Consider the following 21,947-nt stretch of genomic DNA (forward strand, 5'->3'; position numbering starts at 1 on the left):
AAAACAGAACAGACTCCTGTGGTTGAAAAAGTTGAGTGACCTACATACTAGTTACTTGATAACCCAACCCCTGAGGTATTCATGTAGAGGCGATAGACTTTAGAGCAGTTTTAAAACCATCTTAAACATAGATATTTGAAGCCTTACCTTCTAATTTGAGAAATAGAAAAGCATTTTTTCTGTAATGGTGGCCTTTTAATTAGTCTTCCATAAACATTCTGTGACTGTAGCTTCTTTGAACAGACCTACTTAGTTTAGAGCAATGCTGAGGTAAGTAATTAACCAACCCAGACTTCCTCCTAACATTTTCTGTCTACTTTTAAATTTAGACTCTTGGTTTATTACTGAATTTTTAAATTGAGCTTAAAAGAGGGAAATGAGTTTAATTTTTTTAAAACTCTTTTTTGCTTTGCTTATTAATAACATAATGGCATTTTTTTTTAACCGTAGGTGAATCCAAGTCGACTTCCTGTGGTTATTGGAGGATTGCTTGATGTTGATTGCTCTGAAGATGTCATTAAAAACTTGATTCTTGTTGTAAGAGGTCAATTCTCTACTGATGAGCTTGTTGCTGAGGTTGAAAAAAGAAACAGGTGCAGTACCATTTTAACCTGCCTAAATGGGATAAATTAGTAGTCTCTTTTAGCATGCTAATGGATTAAAAATACAGACTGTCATTTACCTAAAAGCTATTCAATAAAACATGGATTATAATTCCCTGGAGACATCTAATTTAGAAGTGATCAGCTAGCTGTCGTGCTAAAAAAAAATCCGTTTTCTAAAACATTACAGTTTTGTCATAGACGTTATTTACGTGTTTATAATTACAGCTGTGTGGTTTGACTGTATGTTTAATGTAAGCTATGTAAAAAACCTCTTTTTAGTTAGGTATGACACCGTTTTAGTAACTAATTCTTCTCTGATTAATTTATGTCAAGTATAATGAGAGAAAAGAATTCCCTGTATAACTCTGGGTTAAACTGATTTTTAATTTTAATGTGATAATATGAATTCTGAGTTTCCAGTAGAGGACAGTATAGTATAAGTGCTTCTGATATTTATTATACCATGAAGTCTTTTTTAGCTGGGACATTTTAATGAACTAGTGCTTAGAAAGTGTTGATGTAGTAAATGAGGTTGGTGGATTGGTCTAACAGTGGGAAGTTACTCTGGCTATGAAAAGATAACAAGAAAACCTATGGGGTTTAATTTTAACCTGAGTTGGTATAGGTATCCTAGAAATGGTATTCGTAGAATTTGTATTTGAATATTTCAAACAAAAATTTTGTATTCAAGGACAATGGAGATATAGAATATAGTATTGATTTTAAAAGCTTGAGCCTAGTTTGAACTGATTATAGGTCGTAACAATTTAACATTTAGAAAGAGGTTTCAGTTGAGTCTTAAAATCTAATACCTGAAAATGATCTTGTTTGTTTTTATATTCCAAACAAATAGCCAGATAGTTACAGTTAGACAATTTGGTCTTCAATGATAAATTATATTGTGATAAACTAGAGCTGAGTCACTAGTCTAGATGTGCCTTAGCTAATGTTTATTTTTTCAGTTGCCATGGCACATCTGCCTGGGTTGAACTTGTTCATAGGATCATGATTTTTTTGCCTTAATACAAATTTGTGTCTTTACCCTAATGGGAGTGTTTTCCTAATAACTACATGAATTTGGTAGCCAGAATATGGCCTGTTTTTCCTTTGGGTGCTTTTTTTTTTATTTTTTTAAAGTTTGTTTATTTAAGTAATCTTCTCACCCAACGTGGAGCTTGAACTTAATTCTGGGATCAAGAGTTGCATGTTCCGCCAAGTGAGCCAGCCAGGCGCCCCCTCTAGGTTTTAATACTTAAACCGTGGTCAAAAGAGTGTTGGGTCGTCAGGACCATTGAAACATAAGCTGTAGCTTAGTGAAACCATGATCCTATGACTGCTAGAATTATTAAACCCAGAGCTTCTAAAGTCACCAGATTTTGTTCACATTGTGTATTTAGGGTACTGCCCCCTTTGGCTGTAGGTAATGTCTGTAAATTGTGTTAAAATTGTAAGGAACCTTAGGTAATCTAGCCTATTTTCTCCATACGACATTCCCATCTGACTTCCAAACAATTTATCTGAAGTCTGGATATTTTGTACATTTCTGTATCCTATCTAAATAATGTAGCAGATAGGTCTGGGAGATTCTAAAGAGAGTCTTCTATACCTTTTGTGTAATCTTGAGCAAAACATTTAACCATCTCTGAATCTTAATTTCCCAATTTGTAATAGAATTATTGAGAATTCAAAATTATGTATGGGAAAGCATATTATATACTATAAGGTACTTCTGTAGTTAGCATTGTCAAGAGATGTGTTTTTTTAATAATATATCGTGTGGTTTTGTATTGTTGTTTTGTGTGTGTGTACGTGGTTTTTTTTGTTTTGTTTTGTTTTAATACTAGATTGAAACTGCTTCTGCCTTGGCTAGAGGCCAGAATTCATGAGGGCTGTGAGGAGCCTGCTACTCACAACGCATTAGCCAAAATCTACATAGACAGTAATAACAACCCAGAGAGATTTCTTCGTGAAAATCCTTATTATGACAGTCGCGTTGTTGGAAAGTATTGTGAGAAGAGAGATCCACATCTGGCCTGTGTTGCTTATGAACGTGGCCAGTGTGATCTGGAACTTATTAATGTGAGTACTGCTAGCTAAATGTGTACAGAGAGAAGGCTGCATTTTTGAAAACCTGTTGTATAATGTTAGATTAGTGAATTTTGAGTTTCACAGTGGCTTTAGGTAATACAGAGCATTCCTTATAGATGTGTGCTTTTTAAAAAAATTTTATTTGCCGATAATTGTGAATTTAAAGTGGCCAAAATAATAAATTAAGTCTGTATTCACCTATTAACATTTTAAGCCCAGTAGTTTTATCATTTGTGTTCTCATACACTGTCGCGTACATAAATACACATATACACACATATATATGTATATGTGTACATATGAGAATAAGTTGTGTACCTCTTCAGAGTGTATTTCCTAAGACTAAAGATATTCTGTTTTCATAACCACACTGTAGATACCAACTTCAGTCATCTTAACACTGACAGAATAATTTTAAAATCTGTCTTATTCTAGTTTTGTCATTATCCCGATAATGTCCTTTACAGCATTTTTTCCCTTTTAGTCCGGGATTACATGATGAATTTTAATAAAAACTTGATTGTGACCTATTCAAGTTGATATGTAAAAGTGATAAATTTTTAAAAAAATAAAACAATAAACGGTATATATCATAGGAAATAACTTTTAAAACTAAAGTTAGTCTATAAAAAATCTTTACTTTTTACCTTGAAACTAACCTTTAATATCTTATTTAGGTTTGCAATGAGAATTCCCTCTTTAAAAGTCTTTCCCGGTATTTGGTACGCCGAAAGGATCCAGAATTATGGGGTAGTGTGCTGCTGGAAAGCAATCCTTACAGGAGACCCCTAATTGACCAGGTAAAATTGGCAAATGTGTTTAAGGCTCATCTTTTTACCTATGAATAAAACCTTTCCTGTCATCATACCCATATGTACTCAAATGGATCATATTTAACTACAAGAGAAGGCAGTAAAAAAACAGAAGAAAATAAAATTATACTAATATACATATATATTGCACACAAATCATAAATTGAAACATTTTTTAAAATCTTAAAAATTGAAGGTTGTTATATTGGTTCTTAAATTCTCCTGGTAGAAGTACAAATATGGAAGAGAATAAATTGAAGGTTATTTATTTTTCGTTCCTCTCCTAGGAAGCAGTTCTAAGGAAAAATCCCATTTTAGATACAAAGCTTCAGGGGAAAAAATACTTTATTGAAGCACCTGGGAGCCATTCAATTAGCCAAAAATAGAGGAATTACTGGGTCGGTATTGCCACATCTATGTGGTTGAATTCATATTTAGCCATTAAAGTGATAATGAGGAGTGGTTATTACGAATAATACTTTTAATCAGGGAAAAAGAGAGAAATGATATAATTAGGGTGGTTTTGCTAGAGAATGGAAGTACACATGATGTGGATATATGTAGATTTGTGTAGAAAAACCTTCCTGTGGTGAACTTAAAGGTATTTTTCCTCCTTCATTCTTCAGTATTTCAAGTTTTCTACTGAGATGCCAGCTTATTCTTATTAGATAATGTCTTCATAAACACCTTGATTTTCAGTACTTAAATCCCTGTGTATCTATATCTATGTATATCTATCTCTATACTCTGTAGGTTGTGCAGACAGCTTTGTCTGAGACTCAGGACCCTGAAGAAGTGTCAGTAACTGTCAAGGCTTTCATGACTGCAGACCTTCCTAATGAACTCATTGAACTGCTGGAAAAAATTGTCCTTGATAACTCTGTATTCAGTGAACACAGGTATGCTATAAGAAGGGTCCACTGGCTATTTATATTCAGTCTTAAATTACAGCCTGTCAGTTTTGAAAAGGAACAAAGAGATTAGAGGATGTTGTTTGAATTCTGATCTTCTGATACCCTCCTCCTCTCACCCTGCCTCTGAGACAAAAAACTCTTCATAGTCACAGTGTTTGTTCTTTATGACTAATAAGCTTTTGAAATAATGAATTTTTTTTCTTAAAAGGAATCTGCAAAACCTTCTCATCCTCACTGCAATCAAGGCTGACCGTACACGTGTTATGGAGTATATTAACCGCCTGGATAATTACGATGCCCCAGATATTGCCAATATCGCCATCTGCAATGAGTTGTTTGAAGAAGCATTTGCCATTTTCCGGAAATTTGATGTCAATACTTCAGCAGTTCAGGTAGATCTTCAGATTGCCTAAGTTGATTTAATGGATGCATTGTACTGTTAGGCCCAGCATAATTGATTGCTTTGGCAATAGAAGAGCAATAAAATCCTAACTGTTTAAATGTAATTGCTATGTGGCAGGATTCATTCTACTATAACCCAAATTCAAAAATTGGTTGCCTAGGTCTTGATTGAGCATATTGGAAATTTGGATCGGGCGTATGAATTTGCTGAACGCTGCAATGAACCTGCAGTCTGGAGTCAGCTTGCAAAAGCCCAGTTGCAGAAAGGAATGGTGAAAGAAGCCATTGATTCTTATATCAAAGCAGATGATCCTTCATCCTACATGGAAGTTGTTCAGGCTGCCAACACTAGTGGTATGACTTCTTACTTTTATGTGTTTGTGACCTCAGAAAATGGGCCTAAGCTATGATTAAGCTAAGTGTTGAGATACTGGTCTATTCTGAATTTATGTAGGAGTGAGATACTGCATGGTTACTTGTGAAGACATTTAGCACTCCATCTTAGTCCGCATACAGAGGGGCTGCATTTTGTGAACTTATAAATGTCCATAGGGAAGATTAATTTTCTGTTTTGAAATCTCATAAAATTCTTTTTAAGGTTTTATTTATTAGAGAGAGAGAGAGGTAGTGAGAGCACGAGGTGGGGGGTGGGGAGAGGGAGAAGCAGGCTCCCTGCAGAGCAACGAACCTGATGCAGACCTTGATCCCAGGACCGTGGGATCGTGACTTGAGCCAGAGGCAGATGCTTAACTGACTGAGCCACCCAGGCGCCTCTGAAATCTCATAAAATTCTGATCGAGTTCTAATCTTACAACTCTAAGAAAAAGGGAAATTTAGCTATTCATTTGGTCAGTGATAATACAGAAATGTAATAGAAATTTTGCCATTTTAGATACATTTCATTGTTTACATTTGTTATTCTCTATATTGTTTCCTTAGAAAGGAAATTAACAATTCTCATTTACTCGAGTGAAAAGATAAATGTTAGGATGTTAGTGTTTGGATTTATTTTCTTCTTTATACCTAGGAAACTGGGAAGAACTAGTGAAGTACTTGCAGATGGCCCGTAAGAAGGCTCGTGAGTCCTATGTGGAGACAGAATTGATATTTGCCCTGGCTAAAACAAACCGCCTTGCAGAGTTAGAAGAGTTCATCAATGGGCCAAATAATGCTCATATCCAACAAGTGGGTTTCCTGTTCAGATTTTTTTTCAGAGTGTAAAAATAAACTGTTAAGCAACTTTATTAATAGTATCTAACCTATCACAATTGATGATTTCCAAGAAAAAATAATGTTTCTCAGTATTAAACTGAGTTGTGACTTTGGAAAGAGGATTGAGTTTATGCTTACTGAAAATGGATTGTGTTTGTTTCAGGTTGGCGACCGTTGTTATGATGAAAAAATGTATGATGCTGCTAAGTTATTGTACAATAATGTTTCCAATTTTGGACGCTTGGCATCTACTCTGGTTCACCTGGGTGAATATCAGGCAGCTGTTGATGGAGCTAGGAAAGCTAACAGTACTCGAACATGGAAAGAGGTAATCCCACACCAATTTGAGTGAAGAATTAAGATTCTTAGAAATCTCTTTAAATTGACTAATTGAATTAACCAGCCATGTTTATATTTGAGTTTACATAATTGAAATATTTGTTATAGGTCTGCTTCGCCTGTGTAGATGGCAAGGAGTTCCGTCTTGCTCAGATGTGTGGGCTTCATATAGTAGTACATGCAGATGAATTGGAGGAACTTATCAACTACTATCAGGTATTGAACAGGAGTCTTTTATTAATTGAGAGCTATTGCCACAGATAGTCTTATCTTTAATTGTGTATTTCCCTTATTTAGGATCGAGGATATTTTGAAGAACTGATAACCATGTTGGAAGCAGCACTGGGACTTGAGCGAGCTCATATGGGAATGTTTACCGAATTAGCTATTCTATATTCTAAATTTAAGCCACAGAAAATGAGAGAGCACCTGGAGCTGTTCTGGTCTAGAGTGAATATTCCTAAGGTAACCCAGCCTTTTAACATTGTGAGGTGGCTCCAAAGCTGTAACTAAAACTTTAAAAAAGCTTTCCTTTTTTAGGCTTTAGCTAGAATTACAGACTCATATCTAAAGCAATTAAATCTTTGTTTCGTAGGTGCTTAGAGCTGCAGAACAAGCTCATCTTTGGGCAGAATTGGTGTTTTTGTATGACAAGTATGAAGAATATGATAATGCCATAATTACTATGATGAATCATCCAACTGATGCATGGAAAGAAGGGCAGTTCAAAGATATAATTACCAAGGTGTGTATCTTCTTCAGAAGAGAGAGGCTCTAAAAGGAGAGAACTCATTAGGAAATAACGCTTAACTTACATATGGATTTTTTCCCATGTTAGGTTGCCAATGTAGAACTGTACTACAGAGCAATACAGTTCTACTTAGAATTCAAGCCTCTGTTGTTAAATGATTTGCTGATGGTGCTGTCTCCCCGGTTGGATCATACTCGTGCAGTCAATTATTTCAGCAAGGTAATTTAAAAAACTTCAGAACCTTGGGGCGGTGGCTAAGTTCGTTAAACAGCTGCCTTTGGCTTGGATCATGATCTCAGGGTCCTGGGATTGAGCCCCTCATCGGACTCCTTGCTCAGTGGGGGGCCTGCTTCTCCTTGTCCCTCTGCTGCTCCCACTGCTTGTGCATGCACACACACTCTCTCTCTGTCAAATAAATAAATCTTAAAAAAAATTCAGGGGTGCCTGGGTGGCTCAGTCATTAAGCATCTGCCTTCGGCTCATGTCACTATCCCAGGGCCCTACATCAAGCCCCACATCGGGCTCCCTGCTCAGCAGGAAGCCTGCTTCTCCCTCTCCCACTCCCCCTGCTTGTGTTCCCTCTCTCGCTGTCTCTCTCTGTGAAATAAATAAATAAAATCTTAAAAAAAAAAAAATAGAATCTCACAGCAAGGAATTAAGACTTATTTCAACTTTTGTTGAACTTTAAGGATATGCTGCATTTGTAACAAAACTCTTTTATTTTAAAGGTTAAACAGCTACCACTGGTGAAACCATATTTGCGTTCAGTTCAAAACCACAATAACAAATCTGTGAATGAATCACTGAACAACCTCTTTATTACAGAAGAAGATTATCAGGTAAAACCTTTTAGTTCTTGCATATATTCTCAAAACTGAGGTTATGATTGAGTCGTTAAGTTGATAGGTCTTGGGGTAAAAAAAGCCCATTGTCCCTTAGGATTGTAAACAGTAGGTACTTCGATGCCTGGGATCTAAATTTACTGATGTTTTCAGGATTGATAAAGCTGAGTTCTAATTCCAAGTTTGCAGAGTTTTGCTTAGATCATGTCTTAGTTAATGCTTTAGAAAAATATTATGGTTATTTTGTCCCTAAACATATAGATTGTAGGTAAGGTTCAAAAAGTCTCTGACCTCTTAACTAGTCCATAAAACTTACTTGGTATTAAGTGTATTTATTCACTGCTTGTCTTGCCCAATAGCATATTAGTATCTGTCTTTTAATAAACTTTGCCTTGTGAAGAATTTTGCAAACACAAAATTAGAGTTAAGGTTAAGCCAGTTGCCTTTTTTCTTTCTCTTACTATCAGCGTAATGGGTTCAGATCTCATGCTGATCTGTGTTACTAAATATCATGTTTAATTTTAACAGGAGTTTCTCTAAAGCATTAAATTTTATCCTCCAAATTACAAATCCTCCCATTTTCATTACTATTCAAGTTAGTTCCTGATACTGAAAACCTTGGAGAAAATTGTGCCTTTAGAAATTTTGTAGTACCTTTGAGGAGTTTATTGTTACACAATCAGATTGCTGAGAACCTCCATACTTGTTCAGCTTGCAACTTTTTAAATGAAAAATGATGAAACAAATTTTAAACTAAAACTCATTTGGCATTGGATTTTTTTTTTTCTTTAAGGCTTTGCGAACATCAATAGATGCTTATGACAACTTTGACAATATCTCACTTGCTCAGCGTTTGGAAAAACATGAACTTATTGAGTTCAGAAGAATTGCTGCTTATCTCTTCAAAGGGAACAATCGCTGGAAACAGAGTGTAGAGCTGTGCAAGAAAGATAGCCTGTACAAGGTGGATAAAGTTGGTGGGGGCAGGCCTGTTAAATCAAGTACTAGGTGATCTGTCTTAACCCTAAAAATGGTATATTCGAAGTGATGATAGTCTATACAAGTATTAGTAGATGAGAATTGCCTTTAAGCCCCCATTTGAGGGAGATGGTAATTAGTTTCTTGATTCTGGGGGTCATCTTCTGTTTATGTCAAACCTCTGTTGAAAAAGAAAGAATGTTACCCTGTCGTCTTTTCTTTAAACAAATCTTCAGTTTAAATGATATAACTGGGATGTTTTTCTCCCCCTTTGTATTACTCATTTTGCCAGTTTAGTATATTTGAATTTAATGTTTGACCTTCATCCTTTCCTTTGAATAGGATGCAATGCAGTATGCCTCTGAATCTAAAGATACTGAGTTGGCTGAAGAACTCCTACAGTGGTTTTTGCAGGAAGAAAAAAGAGAGTGCTTTGGAGCTTGTCTTTTTACCTGTTATGATCTTTTAAGGCCAGACGTTGTCCTGGAAACTGCATGGAGGCACAATATCATGGATTTTGCCATGCCCTATTTCATCCAGGTCATGAAGGAATACTTGACAAAGGTAATGGTGCCTCTGGGTGTATTCAGAACTACTTAACCTTGAGAATATGTAAAATTCCAAGTGCAGATTTATTTTTTCAAATGTTTTTTCTCTAGTAGAAGTGTAAGTCATTTGGTTGTCATAAAATATTTTTGTTCTCCAGAAATTTGTAATGTCTGACAAATGACATTGAATGGAAAAGGGAACTCAAACATAATTTGTCAGAATGTTTACCCTCCATGTATTTCTGAGGGCGAATAGTGTTATTTCTATATTCTATGTTTGGGTTTTTTTTTTTTTAAAACATCTAATAAAATATTTTTTTTTTCCAGAATAACATCTTCCTCAAATCAGTTCTTATTACACAGATATCCATAACTTAGTAGTGTAGATTCCCTTTTATTTGGTTGCTTCTTGACTTTAATATGTCTGCCTGTTTCTTCTGGGGAAGCAAAATCTATATTCTTAACATCCCATTAATCTCAATATTTTGGTAGCTTAACCCCTAATTTAAAAATATCATAGGTTAATAATTAACATATTACCTAAAAGTACATTAAACAAGCTGTGGGTATAATCATCTTACAAAATTCACTTATCTTAGTGTCCCTTTTTGATGTTATAAATTTTTTTTTTATTCCCTTGATCCACAACGGTTACTAGCTCTTTTACTGTAGAACATTTTAAAATGGTCCTAAAGGATCCATTTGTTAAAGCAAAACATGTTTATTAAAATCAGTTTCACAACTGATCTTTTCAGCATGCCTGACTAAAGGGGGGGAAAAGTACTAATACCCCCAGTATATACCCCTTAGGCTGCCATCTAAGTAGATACCATTGTGTTCAGTTATAATTTTTTAAGAATTAACATTTTTGGTGTAAAAACTGCTTGAAGTCCAGTGTAAGAAAAAACGGTTGCCTTATGCGAGCCATAGATGAGAATAGCTTCTTTTCATGTGCATAATGCCAACTTATGAGACTTGGCTCTAAGCTGCTGTTAACCGAAATGCTGTAAGTTTTACTAGCGATTAAGCTGCTTTCTATCACACTGACTCTAGCATAAATTCTTCCGCAATAATCTCTGAAGTTTAAAAAAAATTCTAAATTTTGCTTCCAGTATGCCCTTTATTTTCACTTTTCTCATGCCTTTTTTAGTGGTTAGATGTTTCTCCCCTAAACCTTTGTTGCTGATTCTACCTTTTTATGCTCAATATGGAATTTGATTTTTTTCTAAGCTGCACCTTCTGAATTCCTTTGCAGGTTGATGCAATAAAGGAAAAGGTGAAAGTTGATTCTTTTCCATCTTTAAGTCTGGAGGACTAAGTCTAAGGAATTTGCATGATTTTTTTTCCTTCCTTTTCTACACTGCTGCTGCTGCTTTTTCCCCCCAATAAATTTTCACTAAAGCCTCTGCAAGTCCCTTGAAACATAACTATGATAGAGCTGTAGGACATTAGTAGATGTTTGCTACTAATCGGCTAATAGGCTTTAGGAAGGGCAGGAGGCTAATCAGTAGTTGGTTCACAGTCTCTCTTAAATATATTATTAAAAACTGAGCATGGTGAGTTTCCATATTAATTCCAAAGTTTCAGGAAATTTCTCTTCCCTGTCAGGGTATCTGGACCATAATAGGATTTTCTTAATATTCTAAATAAATTTAAGCAGCCTCTGGTTTTATTTTGTGAGCTTGCCTGACAGTTGTTGAATTTATATATGTATATATATGCCCTAAAAGGCTTTTTGGGGTTTTTTTTTGGTATTGAAGGACTGTGATCCAGTTTCTGATCTCTTGATTCTTACTAATTTTTTGCTGAAAGTAGATACAAGAGATACTAGCTGCTTCCGAAGAGACTTTCCTCATGTTTCTCCAGGTGTCCAGTTCTTATGGTGCTAGTCCATTTTCAAGAAGAATCAAAACTTTTTTAATCGTGAGAGTAGCTTGCTATAATTGTTGCTAAGCAACATGGATTATTTCCGTGTATAACGAAGCAATATTAACTTCTTCCTGTAATAAGGCACACCTTTGAAGCTACCTAAAATTTGCTCTTATTCATCCGTTGGCTTGTCCAAGGTCAAATTTAGGCACCTTTTGGTTGCTGCTTCCTTCATTGGCTTGTCTCCATCCCAGTATAAATGAAACAAACTTAAGTCTGGTATCAAATTGCTGTAATAAAAGGGTGGGAAGGTAAAGGAGAGTTGAAACAAATTTGAAAGAATTTGGGTGGGGGACAATGCCTTGGAATTATGTTGAACCAAACTGGAATCACCATTGGAACTTAGGGCAAACCTGAGTAAAATGCATTGTGTGTGAGGCCCTTCAGCAGCTAGTAGGCAAGGCAGTTAGAAAGCGTGTGTGTGAAAAACAGGTAATTGAACTGCAGTGTTACGCATTGTTTTAAATCAAGCATGTACAAGAGTCATTGCAATTACATCATACTACTTTTGAAACTCTTAAAGCATTGCTGTGGGCTGTGTGTGTTTCTTGAGAGCCTGTATAGCAACAGTCATCTTCAGATCTCACTTCTTGCTTCAGTACTTTTGCCTTTTTTTCATGCACACATACACCAAAATAACTGACTGCATGTTAACTTTTCCTCTGCAGCATATTGCAGTCTTTGTGGAAAAGCCTTTTACATTATAGTGAATTTTAATAGTACAGATGGAACTGAACTCAGTGACATGCTTACCTGTGATTTTTCTTTTTAAATCCAAGGATCAGAAACTTTTGTTACAGCTCTTAACAAAAGCTTGTGTTCATTAAAGCCTTCTCTGCTTTTCTTTTTTGAGCAATCTAAATTGGGTCAGTGGAAACAAAAATTGGATGTTGCTGTGCCAGAGGCTGTCCCATTATATAGAAAAATAAAAATTTTTTGCTTAATTTGATGCTATTCCTTCAGAGTTATTATTTTTTTGTTTTTTCCCCTATGCCCAACCTGTCTGTGTCCATGCCTGGGCATTGTGATATTTCTTCTCCTAAGTCTTTAATGTATTACTTTAATAGAATGTTTTTCTTGAACATCAGACTCAGATTCACCTCTGACATTAATATTTAAACACGTGTTAACTTCAGATTCTTTTCCTTGAAAGTCTGGAAATGTATTATGCAGTGGTGACTTTTTTTTGGTTGGCGTTTCATTTTTCTTCTATTAACTTGGAAGTTATGTACACTCATCCATGTATTTTTTTATATAACCTCTTTAGCTCACTCTTGGATACTGTTTAGTTAGCAAAACCCTGTCTGACCCTGATGGCACAGAGTGTGCTTTAAAGTATACAGCTGAAGTAATTTTTTTAAGTTTGCCAAATATTGGGTATTTCTCATGGTACTTCTACTCCATAGTTGTTTTTAATTTGATATTGGGGTAATTTGTAACACATGAACACTTAGGCTGTAAAACAGGAAAACAGCATACAAAAGCATAACTAATCCATTTTCCTAGTGTAGATAAACCACATTTTATCTGGAGGTATCTAGGGTGTCTACCTCAGCTTACTTTTCTCAAATTACTCCCTGGTAAACTAGAATGGATTTGATTTACATTTATAATATTTAATACGGGACAATTAAAATATATATAAAATACTGTCCCGACCTCAATAACCTGTGTGAAGACTCACACACTATTTTAAATAGTTTCAAGTAGAAACTAGGAGCTACTTTAACCTTTTTAGGACCTGGTCTTTATAGTTTTTCACTGAAGTCTGCATATCTTTTTTTGTGATTTTCAATATTTGCCTTTTTGAGTAATATGCCATGAATATTCATTAAATGTTTTTCCTGCACTCTGCCCCCCATCTCACCCAGCGCACTTAGGACTTGGAAAACCACGAGTAATAGATAACATCAAAATTTGAAGTTTTAGTTTTGCCTGAAGTATGATAGACTTTTAAATATAGTTTAAAAGACAAATATACTTTAAAATGCAGGTGGAAGTTGTATAGTAGACATCCCATAAGCCCACTCTCCTAATATCATTTCTGTGCAATTCTTCACAGAATTACAGAACCAAATCATGTTAGTCCCAGAACAAATTTTGCAGACTATCTTATTCAGCTATCTTTATACAGACAGGAAATTTGAAGATCAGTGTACTGATTTGCCAGGGTCACTCAACTAGTTTGTGAAGGGACCTGTGTATTCCAGCTCCTTTCTTTCACTTTTTAAAAAAATTTTTTTAAACATTTGGACTCCTACAGTATTAGTTCTGTCTGATACTATCCACTTTTATTTAGAATAGTTAGCATGTAATAGCCACTTCTTTGCTTAATTAAAAGCAAAAAAAAAAAATTCTTCCTCAAGACATTGGGGCAAAAATTAGGCATTCCTACTACTATTTCTACTTCTTAGAAAATAGAGCATTAAAACATGCAGCCTGTCTTTATCTAAAAGATGGAATATGGAGCCACTTTGTGTCTTGAACTTCAGTCCGCACCTGTAACAATTATCAGCAGAAACTGCACAGTTGGCAAAAGATAGCTTATTCCAAATGAGTATTTGTCCAGTCATTAACTCATTTACTTCTTTGAATATCTTTTCCTTTGGGGAGGGAAGTCTTGCCTGGTCATGAGTTCATTATTATTACCTTTGATATGGTCTAAACTTCATTTGAAAAAGTGGTTCCTTCTTGTTATTTCCCTTCCTCAGGCTGGCTGCATCCTAGCATGCCCAGTATTAGCCTGGCGTGAGCTTTTATGGCATTTATAAATCCCTCCTTCCTGAGGGTTTATAATGACAGTGCTAAAAATCACCTTGACTGAACTGTGAACATTGCCATTGAATTTGAGGGGGCCTGAGAATGTTCTTTAGTCTGTTTTATTTTGACAAAATTTAACATACTAAGGCTTTTCCACTTTCTGCCATAAACCTAGGTTTGTAATACTTTCGAGGTGCTAAGTAACATTACATGTTTTTCTCCAGGTGGATAAATTAGATGCTTCGGAATCACTGAGAAAAGAAGAAGAACAAGCTACAGAGACGCAACCTATCGTTTATGGTAATCTCGCTCTCTTTTTAGCCCCACAGAAAAGTAGTAGACAAATGTTTCATTCTTTAAGGATCCTCCCTCAAAACAGAAATATAGTAAGTTTCTAAAGTGCAGAGGGCTCACTGAGTTTAGAAATAATTCTTTTTCTGAAAACAGTCTTAAGCAGACATGGACGTTATTCATTAAGGTCATCTTAAATGCAAAGACAATATTAAAACACAGTCACTTAGGACCATAAATTCAATTTTCCTATTGTCTGCTCACTGATTGATTTGTAAATTACTAAGAAAGAAATATTCATGAATTCAGTTTTCCAAAAGTGCAGAAGGTTAGAGAACATGCCAAGGCTGTCTTTAGTGTGCTTTACATAAAGAGTACATCTTCTCTTTAAGTTCTAACCAGGGCAGAGAACTGGGTTATTTCCATTTGAGAACTTTCCAGAGAGAGAGGATCTTGAGACTCTCAGTGAATATTGAAGGCAATTTAATTTCTTCTTCCATGTACAAGTCTGAACTACTTCCCTTTTCCCTTTCTTGGTGAACAGACTTATTTGAACAATGAATTAGAAGGCTATAAATCATAGCACTATTAACCAGGTGTTCTTTGGAGGAAGGCATAGAATTGTGACCAGCTTGCTAAAGGAAAGAATATCCATATCTATTATGACAGTTATCTCCTTTTTATTATAGATAAAAAGGATTTGGGGAATTTAGAGGACTCTGTAGTTTTGATAAAATTGGAGAAGATAAATTTAAAAGTAGATTAAGATGATTAGATTAAAGCAGGTTAAAAGATTTCGAGCAAGATGTTTGACATATTTGAGATAGGAAGCACAGTAGGAACAATAATACCTTGAGGGGCACGTACTGAATTTGGCTTGTCTTCAGAGTGTTTAAATGGAGAGTCCATCTAGGCAGTTGAAAATTTCAGTATCAAAGTTAAAAGTGATTTTTACAAACTGCTGGTTTCCAAAAAGAATTTGCTCACAAACAGCAGTTTGGTTGTTCACAAAAAAGAGAGCCACGAGGTCACTCGCCTGAGAGAGACCTTGCAGTAGGTTTACATTAACTCGGGGGATTAAGAATACTTCTTTTGTGGGGGAGTGGGTAGAGGTATCATGTTGTTTTCTCCCTTTAAATAAGCCAGGTTTTCTATAGGTTTCTTTATGTGGTCAACCACTATTTAAAATACGTAAGAGTGTTGGGGTGCCTGGCTGGCTCAGTCAGTAGAGTGTGCGATCTTGATCTCAGGGTTGTGAGTTTGAGCCCCACTATTGAGGGGGTAGAGTTTACTTAATTTTTTTTTTTTTAAATGAAGCACGTAAGAGTGTTAACACAGTATTTGAAACAGGTTGTATACTCTAATATATGCATACCTAATGCATATTTGAATGTCTTCTTTTTGTTTTCTCTTAATTATAAGTACTAGATTCTTTGCTAGATATGCATTAGATTACCATTTCATTACTATTTAGATATGTTTAAATCAGACTTCTTTTTTAGATTATTTATTTATTTTAGAGAGAGGAGAGAGCATGTGTGTGAGCAGAGGGAGAGGGAGAGGGAGAGAGAGAGAGAGAATCTTAAGCAGACTCCCCGCTGAGTGCAGAGCCAGCCTTTGGGGTTTGATCCCACAACCCTCCGATCATGACCCACCTGAAAGTCAAGAGTCAGACGCTAACCTACTGAGCCACCCAGGCACCCCTTTAAATCGGGAATTTAAATCTAACTTTAAAAGTTCATCTGTGGGAAAAACACATCGATTAAAAAAATTAAGCTTTTCTGTGCTTATTATATTATCACCAGATATAATGTGTGAATACCATACAGTGATAAGCTTATTGGCAGCCATCTTGCTGTGCATATTGCTTGAAATGAAATGAAATAACATAGTTAATGTAACAGTTCTGTCTTCTGCCCTGAACTGTTGGCTTTTTAGGTAGAACCCTTTTTAAGGTGATTGTCATGCCAAAATTGTGATAATCAAAAAAGAGCCACCACAGAACTCATTCTGAGTTGTGATTTTGTTGTTAGAGTGGGTGAGATAGGAGTATGATAGTCCTATAGTGCTAACAATTTCCCCTTCCTCCTGCCCCCACCTTCTGTCCCTTCATGTTTTTCTTCTCTAGGTCAGCCCCAGTTGATGTTGACAGCAGGACCCAGCGTTGCAGTCCCTCCCCAGGCACCTTTTGGCTATGGTTATACTGCACCACCCTATGGACAGCCACAGCCTGGCTTTGGGTACAGCATGTGAGACAGAGAACTGATTCTGTAGTCGCCTATTTTCGTACTGAAACATCGTCTCTACCCGCTTCTCAGTTTATAACGGGAAAACAGGCACATGTTCTTGTAACCTTTATTTCATGAAGGACTACTTTTTGTTTCTAACTATAAACTCGGATCACCTGTGTTAAAAGCTTATTTCACATTCCGCATCATTTTAGAATTTATTTTCAAAGGGGAATAGTTTCAATGTTTTATTCACTTGGGCTTTTTTTTCTTCCCCCTCATTCTTTGAAGAACTGCTTAATACTCAATCTGTTGTGAAGAACCTGATTTGCACTCTGTAGTGTTTAAAGAAAAAAAAACTCTAATATTGAATCTCTTAAATTTAGTGTATGTAAACAGCTTTCGATATGTATTGTCTAAATGCATTTAAATCTTACTTAAAAGCTACAGCAAAAATATTGGTATATGACCATGTAAGACTGTCAGTGCCAGCAAAGACAACACTAATCAGCATATCCTACATTGGACTGCAGTGCTCTCCAAATTATTTGAAAAATGCATTACAGACAACTTGCCTGACTTTTAAATGAGCATAAAAGACCCTCTAACCTCTGCAGGTTTCCTCATTACGCATATAGAAAATGCTAGTGTGTTTTTGCTCACTTCATATGTAACAGGTGCCCTTATGTTGTGCTGTATCCTGTGCTTTTTCTGTGGGACCATTCCATTCAGGAACAAAGAGCACCATGATTCCAATCTGTGTGTATTTACTAACCCTTCCCTGAGGTTTGTGTATGTTGGATATTGTGGTGTTTTAGATCACTGAGTGTACAGAAGAGAGAATTCAAACAAAATATTGCTGTTCTTCAGTTTTGTTTGTGGAATTTGAAATTACTCAAATTTAAAATAAATTACTGGACTGTGGAAATAACATGTAGAATGGCAGTTTTAATTAAATACCTCTCAAACTTAAACCAAAGAAACCATGGTCGTGGTAGTTTCATATTGGATACTAAGGCTCAGTACGGTGAGGCAGGAGCACAGCGGCGGAATGAGGATTGGGACGGCATGTGGAAACACAGCATTACATCGTGTGCCTTCCTGCAGTTAATAAGGTACGCGCAGTAGTGTGAAGAAAGAGCACTGTAGTGGGCTACATTTCGGCCATCTCCATCATTTGAACCAAGTGGTACCTTAGGTTTTCCTCTAAGCATTTCACTTAAATGTACAGATCATAGATATTATATTAACTTGAAATAAAAGTATGTAAGAATGAATAGCAAGGGCCCCCAAATTATGGATACTTTGATTTTTTTTTTTTTAAGATTTTTTTATTCGACAGAGATAGAGACAGCCAGCGAGAGAGGGAACACAAGCAGGGGGAGTGGGAGAGGAAGAAGCAGGCTCGTAGTGAAGGAGCCTGATGTGGGGCTCGATCCCGTAACGCCGGGATCACGCCCTGAGCTGAAGGCAGACGCTTAACCACTGTGCCACCCAGGCGCCCCTGATTTTTTTTTTTTTTTTTAACCAGTGTTTGAATTCAACCCTTTTTGTTTATGGTTGAGAATGTTACTTTAAGTTCATTTCATTTTTAATCCTCAGTAGATTTAGAGAGCCCTCTACCTGGCCTTCTATTGCCGTATGATTCTCTAGGTAAGGCAAATGACGATAAGCTGCGTGGAAGGCTTTTTTTTTTTTTTTTTAAACTTAGAACCCCTGCCCTTCCCCACTTTTAATCATCCCATCTCTTATTTTCCTATAAAGTATTAGCTGGAAAATCCCTTTTTCTTTTTGGGTTTGTCATAGTGAAAACATCTGGCTGTAAATTTTCTGTTGGATCTCTGCCCCCCACTCCCCCCTTTCCCCCCGGCCTTTCATCATTATCACAGTCATGAGGGAGAATAGCAGTGGTCCCTGGGAGTTCATTCTTTTCAGAGTCAAGTTTTTTTCTTCTGGACCTTTCCTGTACTTTGAATCAGCTGCAGGGTTTTTTCCCCCCCAGTGGAATAATTCATCTCTTTTCCTTAAGTTAAATATTTATCAAAGGTTTTCTTATAACCTTAAGAATTTTTTTTAAAAAGGCTTTTTAATGTCCAGTGATACAGAGTTGCCACATAAACCATGCATAATGGGCTATCGTAGAAAGAAACTGCTGTAGTATATGACTCAGGTTCAAATCCTGAGCAAGCTGAACCTCGGAACATTTCCCTTTTGTGTATGTTAACACGATGAGTACTTTACAGAATGATTTTCAGAAGTATGTTTAAATCACAAAATGCCTACCTACCTGAATACTTGGCAGTAAAGTATTGTATAGTAAGTGGTAGAACAAATTGATAATAAACTTTAAGGTGTCTTCCCTAACATTACTCTGAATAGGATGATGGTGTGAGAGAAGGAACTAAAAACAAAACAGGGTATTAGGAGTTCTTTAACTTGGAACAGGAGGGAAGAAGGGGGAGAAAGACTTAATGGGAAACCCCTCGGGAGGTAAACATGTTTTCAATGATCTTTTGCCCTAGTATCCAAATACAGCCATTGTACCATAGAATCTGATACTTGTTGACAACTATTTCAACATAGACATACAACACAGTACAATAGGAACAGACTGACGTGATCTCCAAGTAGGGCTGCTTGAATTTCCTGTAAATTGATTTAGTCATGTAGACATTCTCACACTAGTGGTTCTCAAACTTAAGATCCTTTTATACTCTTAAATTATTGAAGATCCCAAAGAGCTTTAGTTTAAGTGGAATTGTAGGTGTTGATGTTTACTGTATTAGTAATTAAAACAAATTTTAAAAATTAACTCATTTAAATATAACTTGAACTCATTGCATGTTAAACAATTACGAATCAACCATATTTCTCAAAACAAGAGTGGTATCGCACTGTTGTTTTGGAAGTCTCTTCAAAGTTCACCTTCAAAGAGGACTGTTGGATTCTCATATTTGCTTCTATATTCAGTACTCCATTTTTTTCTTAAGTATGTGAAGAAAGTCTAGCCTCATGAAGATATGTAATGAGGAAAGGAAAGGAGTACTTTAGAGATTTTATTTGTCAGAGAGAGAGAGCACGAGCTTGGGGAGTGGCAGGCAGAGGGAGAAGCAGGCTCCCTGCTGAGCAAGGAGCCAATGCAGGACTTGATTCAAGAACCCTGGGATCATGACCTGAGCAGAAGGCAGACACTTAAGGTTGGTTGAGCCACCCACGCATCCCGGAAAGGAGTATTTTAGTAGCCTTTTAAGATACTTGTGGTTAGTTGAAATGTACAATCTGAAACCATAACACTGAACTTTCTGTGATGTTTTATTAAAATCCATTAGTCTCAGGGCACCTGGGTGGCTCAGTCAGTTAAGCATCTGACTCTTGGTTTCGGCTCAGATTATGATCTCATGGGTCATGAGATTGAGCCCTGCATCAGGCTCTATGCTCAGTGGGAGACTGCTTGGATATTCTCTTCCTCTGTCCCTTCCCCTGCTCTCTCTCAAGTAAATAAATCTTAAAATCCATTAGTCTCTTTACGTTGAATGGATCTTTCACCCATGCATGATTTGTACCCTCATGCATTGGTTACATGGAAAATACTGATTAAGTTGTACAGGTCTTGTAAATATTGACAATTATCTTTTAAAAAATATTTGTGAGGAACACTGATCTCATCAGAAAAATTTTAAGTTTAGGGAAACTTGGGAGGAGAGGCAGATAGAAGTTTTCCAGAATACTGTCAGTTGTTTTCCTTAAAATGATTGGGTCATTTAATTTATGAGGAAGTATCTGCCAAACACCCAGGTCTGGATAGATAACTAGTTTGTCAGTTCTTACAAGTAAAAATCTGTAACAAAGGCTGCTAGTTCAGCTCAGCTCACCAGCTCACAACTCAGCCACACATTTTTCAAGACAACATTCATACTTCAGTGTATACCAGAAGTGTTTAATATTACAGAGAATATTAAGACAAATACAAAGAGTCAAGGGTCAAATTTAATACTTTTTTTTTTGTTTGTTTTTACTGTGAGTATACGGCAGTGAAGTACTACTTGCATAGGTAGGGTGCTCCTGCCTTGATTTGTGAAAAGTGCTAACAGTTTTACCCACCTTCGCAAATGTAAACACAGCAAAAAAGAAAAATGTCTTAGTATTATGAGAATAGTTTTGACCCCATGGAAGTATCTTAAGGACCCTATGGGCTCTGCAGAATATACCCTCAGAACTGTAAGATTAAGCACCCTGTAAAATAAATACTAAGTACAGGCGAACTAAGAAATAAGCATAATGTTTCCAGATTTACTAGAATTTGTGTACAATTCATCTTAGTAGATGTGCCATGACTTATTACAATTACTTGAGTCAGCCACAGCAGGCCATCCTGTTGGGAATGCACTGTCTTTGAACTTGGAGCCATCAGTCTCCGAGGCAAGCCTCAGAAATTACCTGAGCCAGAATCATGCATTTACGATTGAGTTCTCTTTACCTCAGTTACATGCTATTGCATCACTTGAATCTAGTATAAACATTGTTTAGAAACAGTTGCTACTGTGGCATCATTCACAGATGCGATTTCTCCTGTGTTCATATGCCAGTATAAACTCTATAAAATTGACTAAATATTAGAAACTAAGACTGGGTGCAGTAATCTTTAGTGTTCTGACCAGACTCCACTGACCTTAGACCTTAGAAGTTGTGTTACCGTGCTGCTTATGTTGAAGTTAAATGCTAACTAATGCTAATTGCTGAAGTTAACCATGAAGAGTTGGGGCTACTTAACGTGCACCTGTTGCCAGAATTCTCTCTGGCATCACCAGTTCTTTGGGACTTACTCAATTAAGAAATACTGTCAGGATCCCCCTAAAAGAAGGCTTTCATTCCCAGAAGCTATGTAACTTTTGGGAACTGGGACCTCCTTCATATTCTGGGCAGCTGGTGTAACAATAATTACTGGAATTATGTCATGATAGGCATATAAAGATCAAAAGGGAAATAAAGGTGCCTTAAAATAATTGTCTGGTTCCTTAAATTCTAGGTAAACAGTAGGATGTTGGGATGACACACTAACTTCACAATTACTGTAAATTCCTATGTGGGCCCAGTACTACCTTCAAAGTCCATAAAAGTCACTTTATTGTTATTAGGAAAGTTGGGGGAAGTAAAAGGAATTTTTATAGGCCATGATGTAGAAGCACTGCTAAAAACCTTTGGCCAGGGTGGGTCAAGGAAATGAACATGAAGTACTGCACAGGTGGAT

General features: G+C 36.3%; 1 protein-coding gene across 2 annotated transcripts in view; it reads left to right on the forward strand.

Annotated features, from left to right (window-relative positions):
* The window catches only part of CLTC (clathrin heavy chain), a 59,785-nt gene extending 42,155 nt beyond the window's left edge, over positions 1–17,630 (forward strand). The window contains exons 16-33 of one of the 2 annotated variants that reach the window (XM_045773744.2): positions 451–593; positions 2,450–2,684; positions 3,371–3,493; positions 4,259–4,404; positions 4,628–4,811; positions 4,983–5,175; positions 5,849–6,006; positions 6,197–6,361; positions 6,481–6,588; positions 6,670–6,837; positions 6,968–7,117; positions 7,211–7,342; positions 7,852–7,962; positions 8,759–8,929; positions 9,286–9,507; positions 10,747–10,767; positions 14,405–14,480; positions 16,600–17,630. In XM_045773744.2, coding sequence (XP_045629700.1) covers positions 451–593; positions 2,450–2,684; positions 3,371–3,493; positions 4,259–4,404; positions 4,628–4,811; positions 4,983–5,175; positions 5,849–6,006; positions 6,197–6,361; positions 6,481–6,588; positions 6,670–6,837; positions 6,968–7,117; positions 7,211–7,342; positions 7,852–7,962; positions 8,759–8,929; positions 9,286–9,507; positions 10,747–10,767; positions 14,405–14,480; positions 16,600–16,724 — 2,631 coding nt within the window. In that variant the 3' untranslated portion in view covers positions 16,725–17,630. The remainder of the gene's footprint in view (positions 1–450; positions 594–2,449; positions 2,685–3,370; positions 3,494–4,258; positions 4,405–4,627; positions 4,812–4,982; positions 5,176–5,848; positions 6,007–6,196; positions 6,362–6,480; positions 6,589–6,669; positions 6,838–6,967; positions 7,118–7,210; positions 7,343–7,851; positions 7,963–8,758; positions 8,930–9,285; positions 9,508–10,746; positions 10,768–14,404; positions 14,481–16,599) is intronic. The other variant, XM_045773745.2, reaches the window with a different exon arrangement.
* Positions 17,631–21,947: the final 4,317 nt, after the last annotated feature.

This window comes from Ursus americanus, chromosome 23, assembly GCF_024610735.1.
Source record: "Ursus americanus isolate L20-20 chromosome 23, mUrsAme1.1.p, whole genome shotgun sequence".
In the NCBI taxonomy this organism is placed as follows: domain Eukaryota; kingdom Metazoa; phylum Chordata; class Mammalia; order Carnivora; family Ursidae; genus Ursus; species Ursus americanus.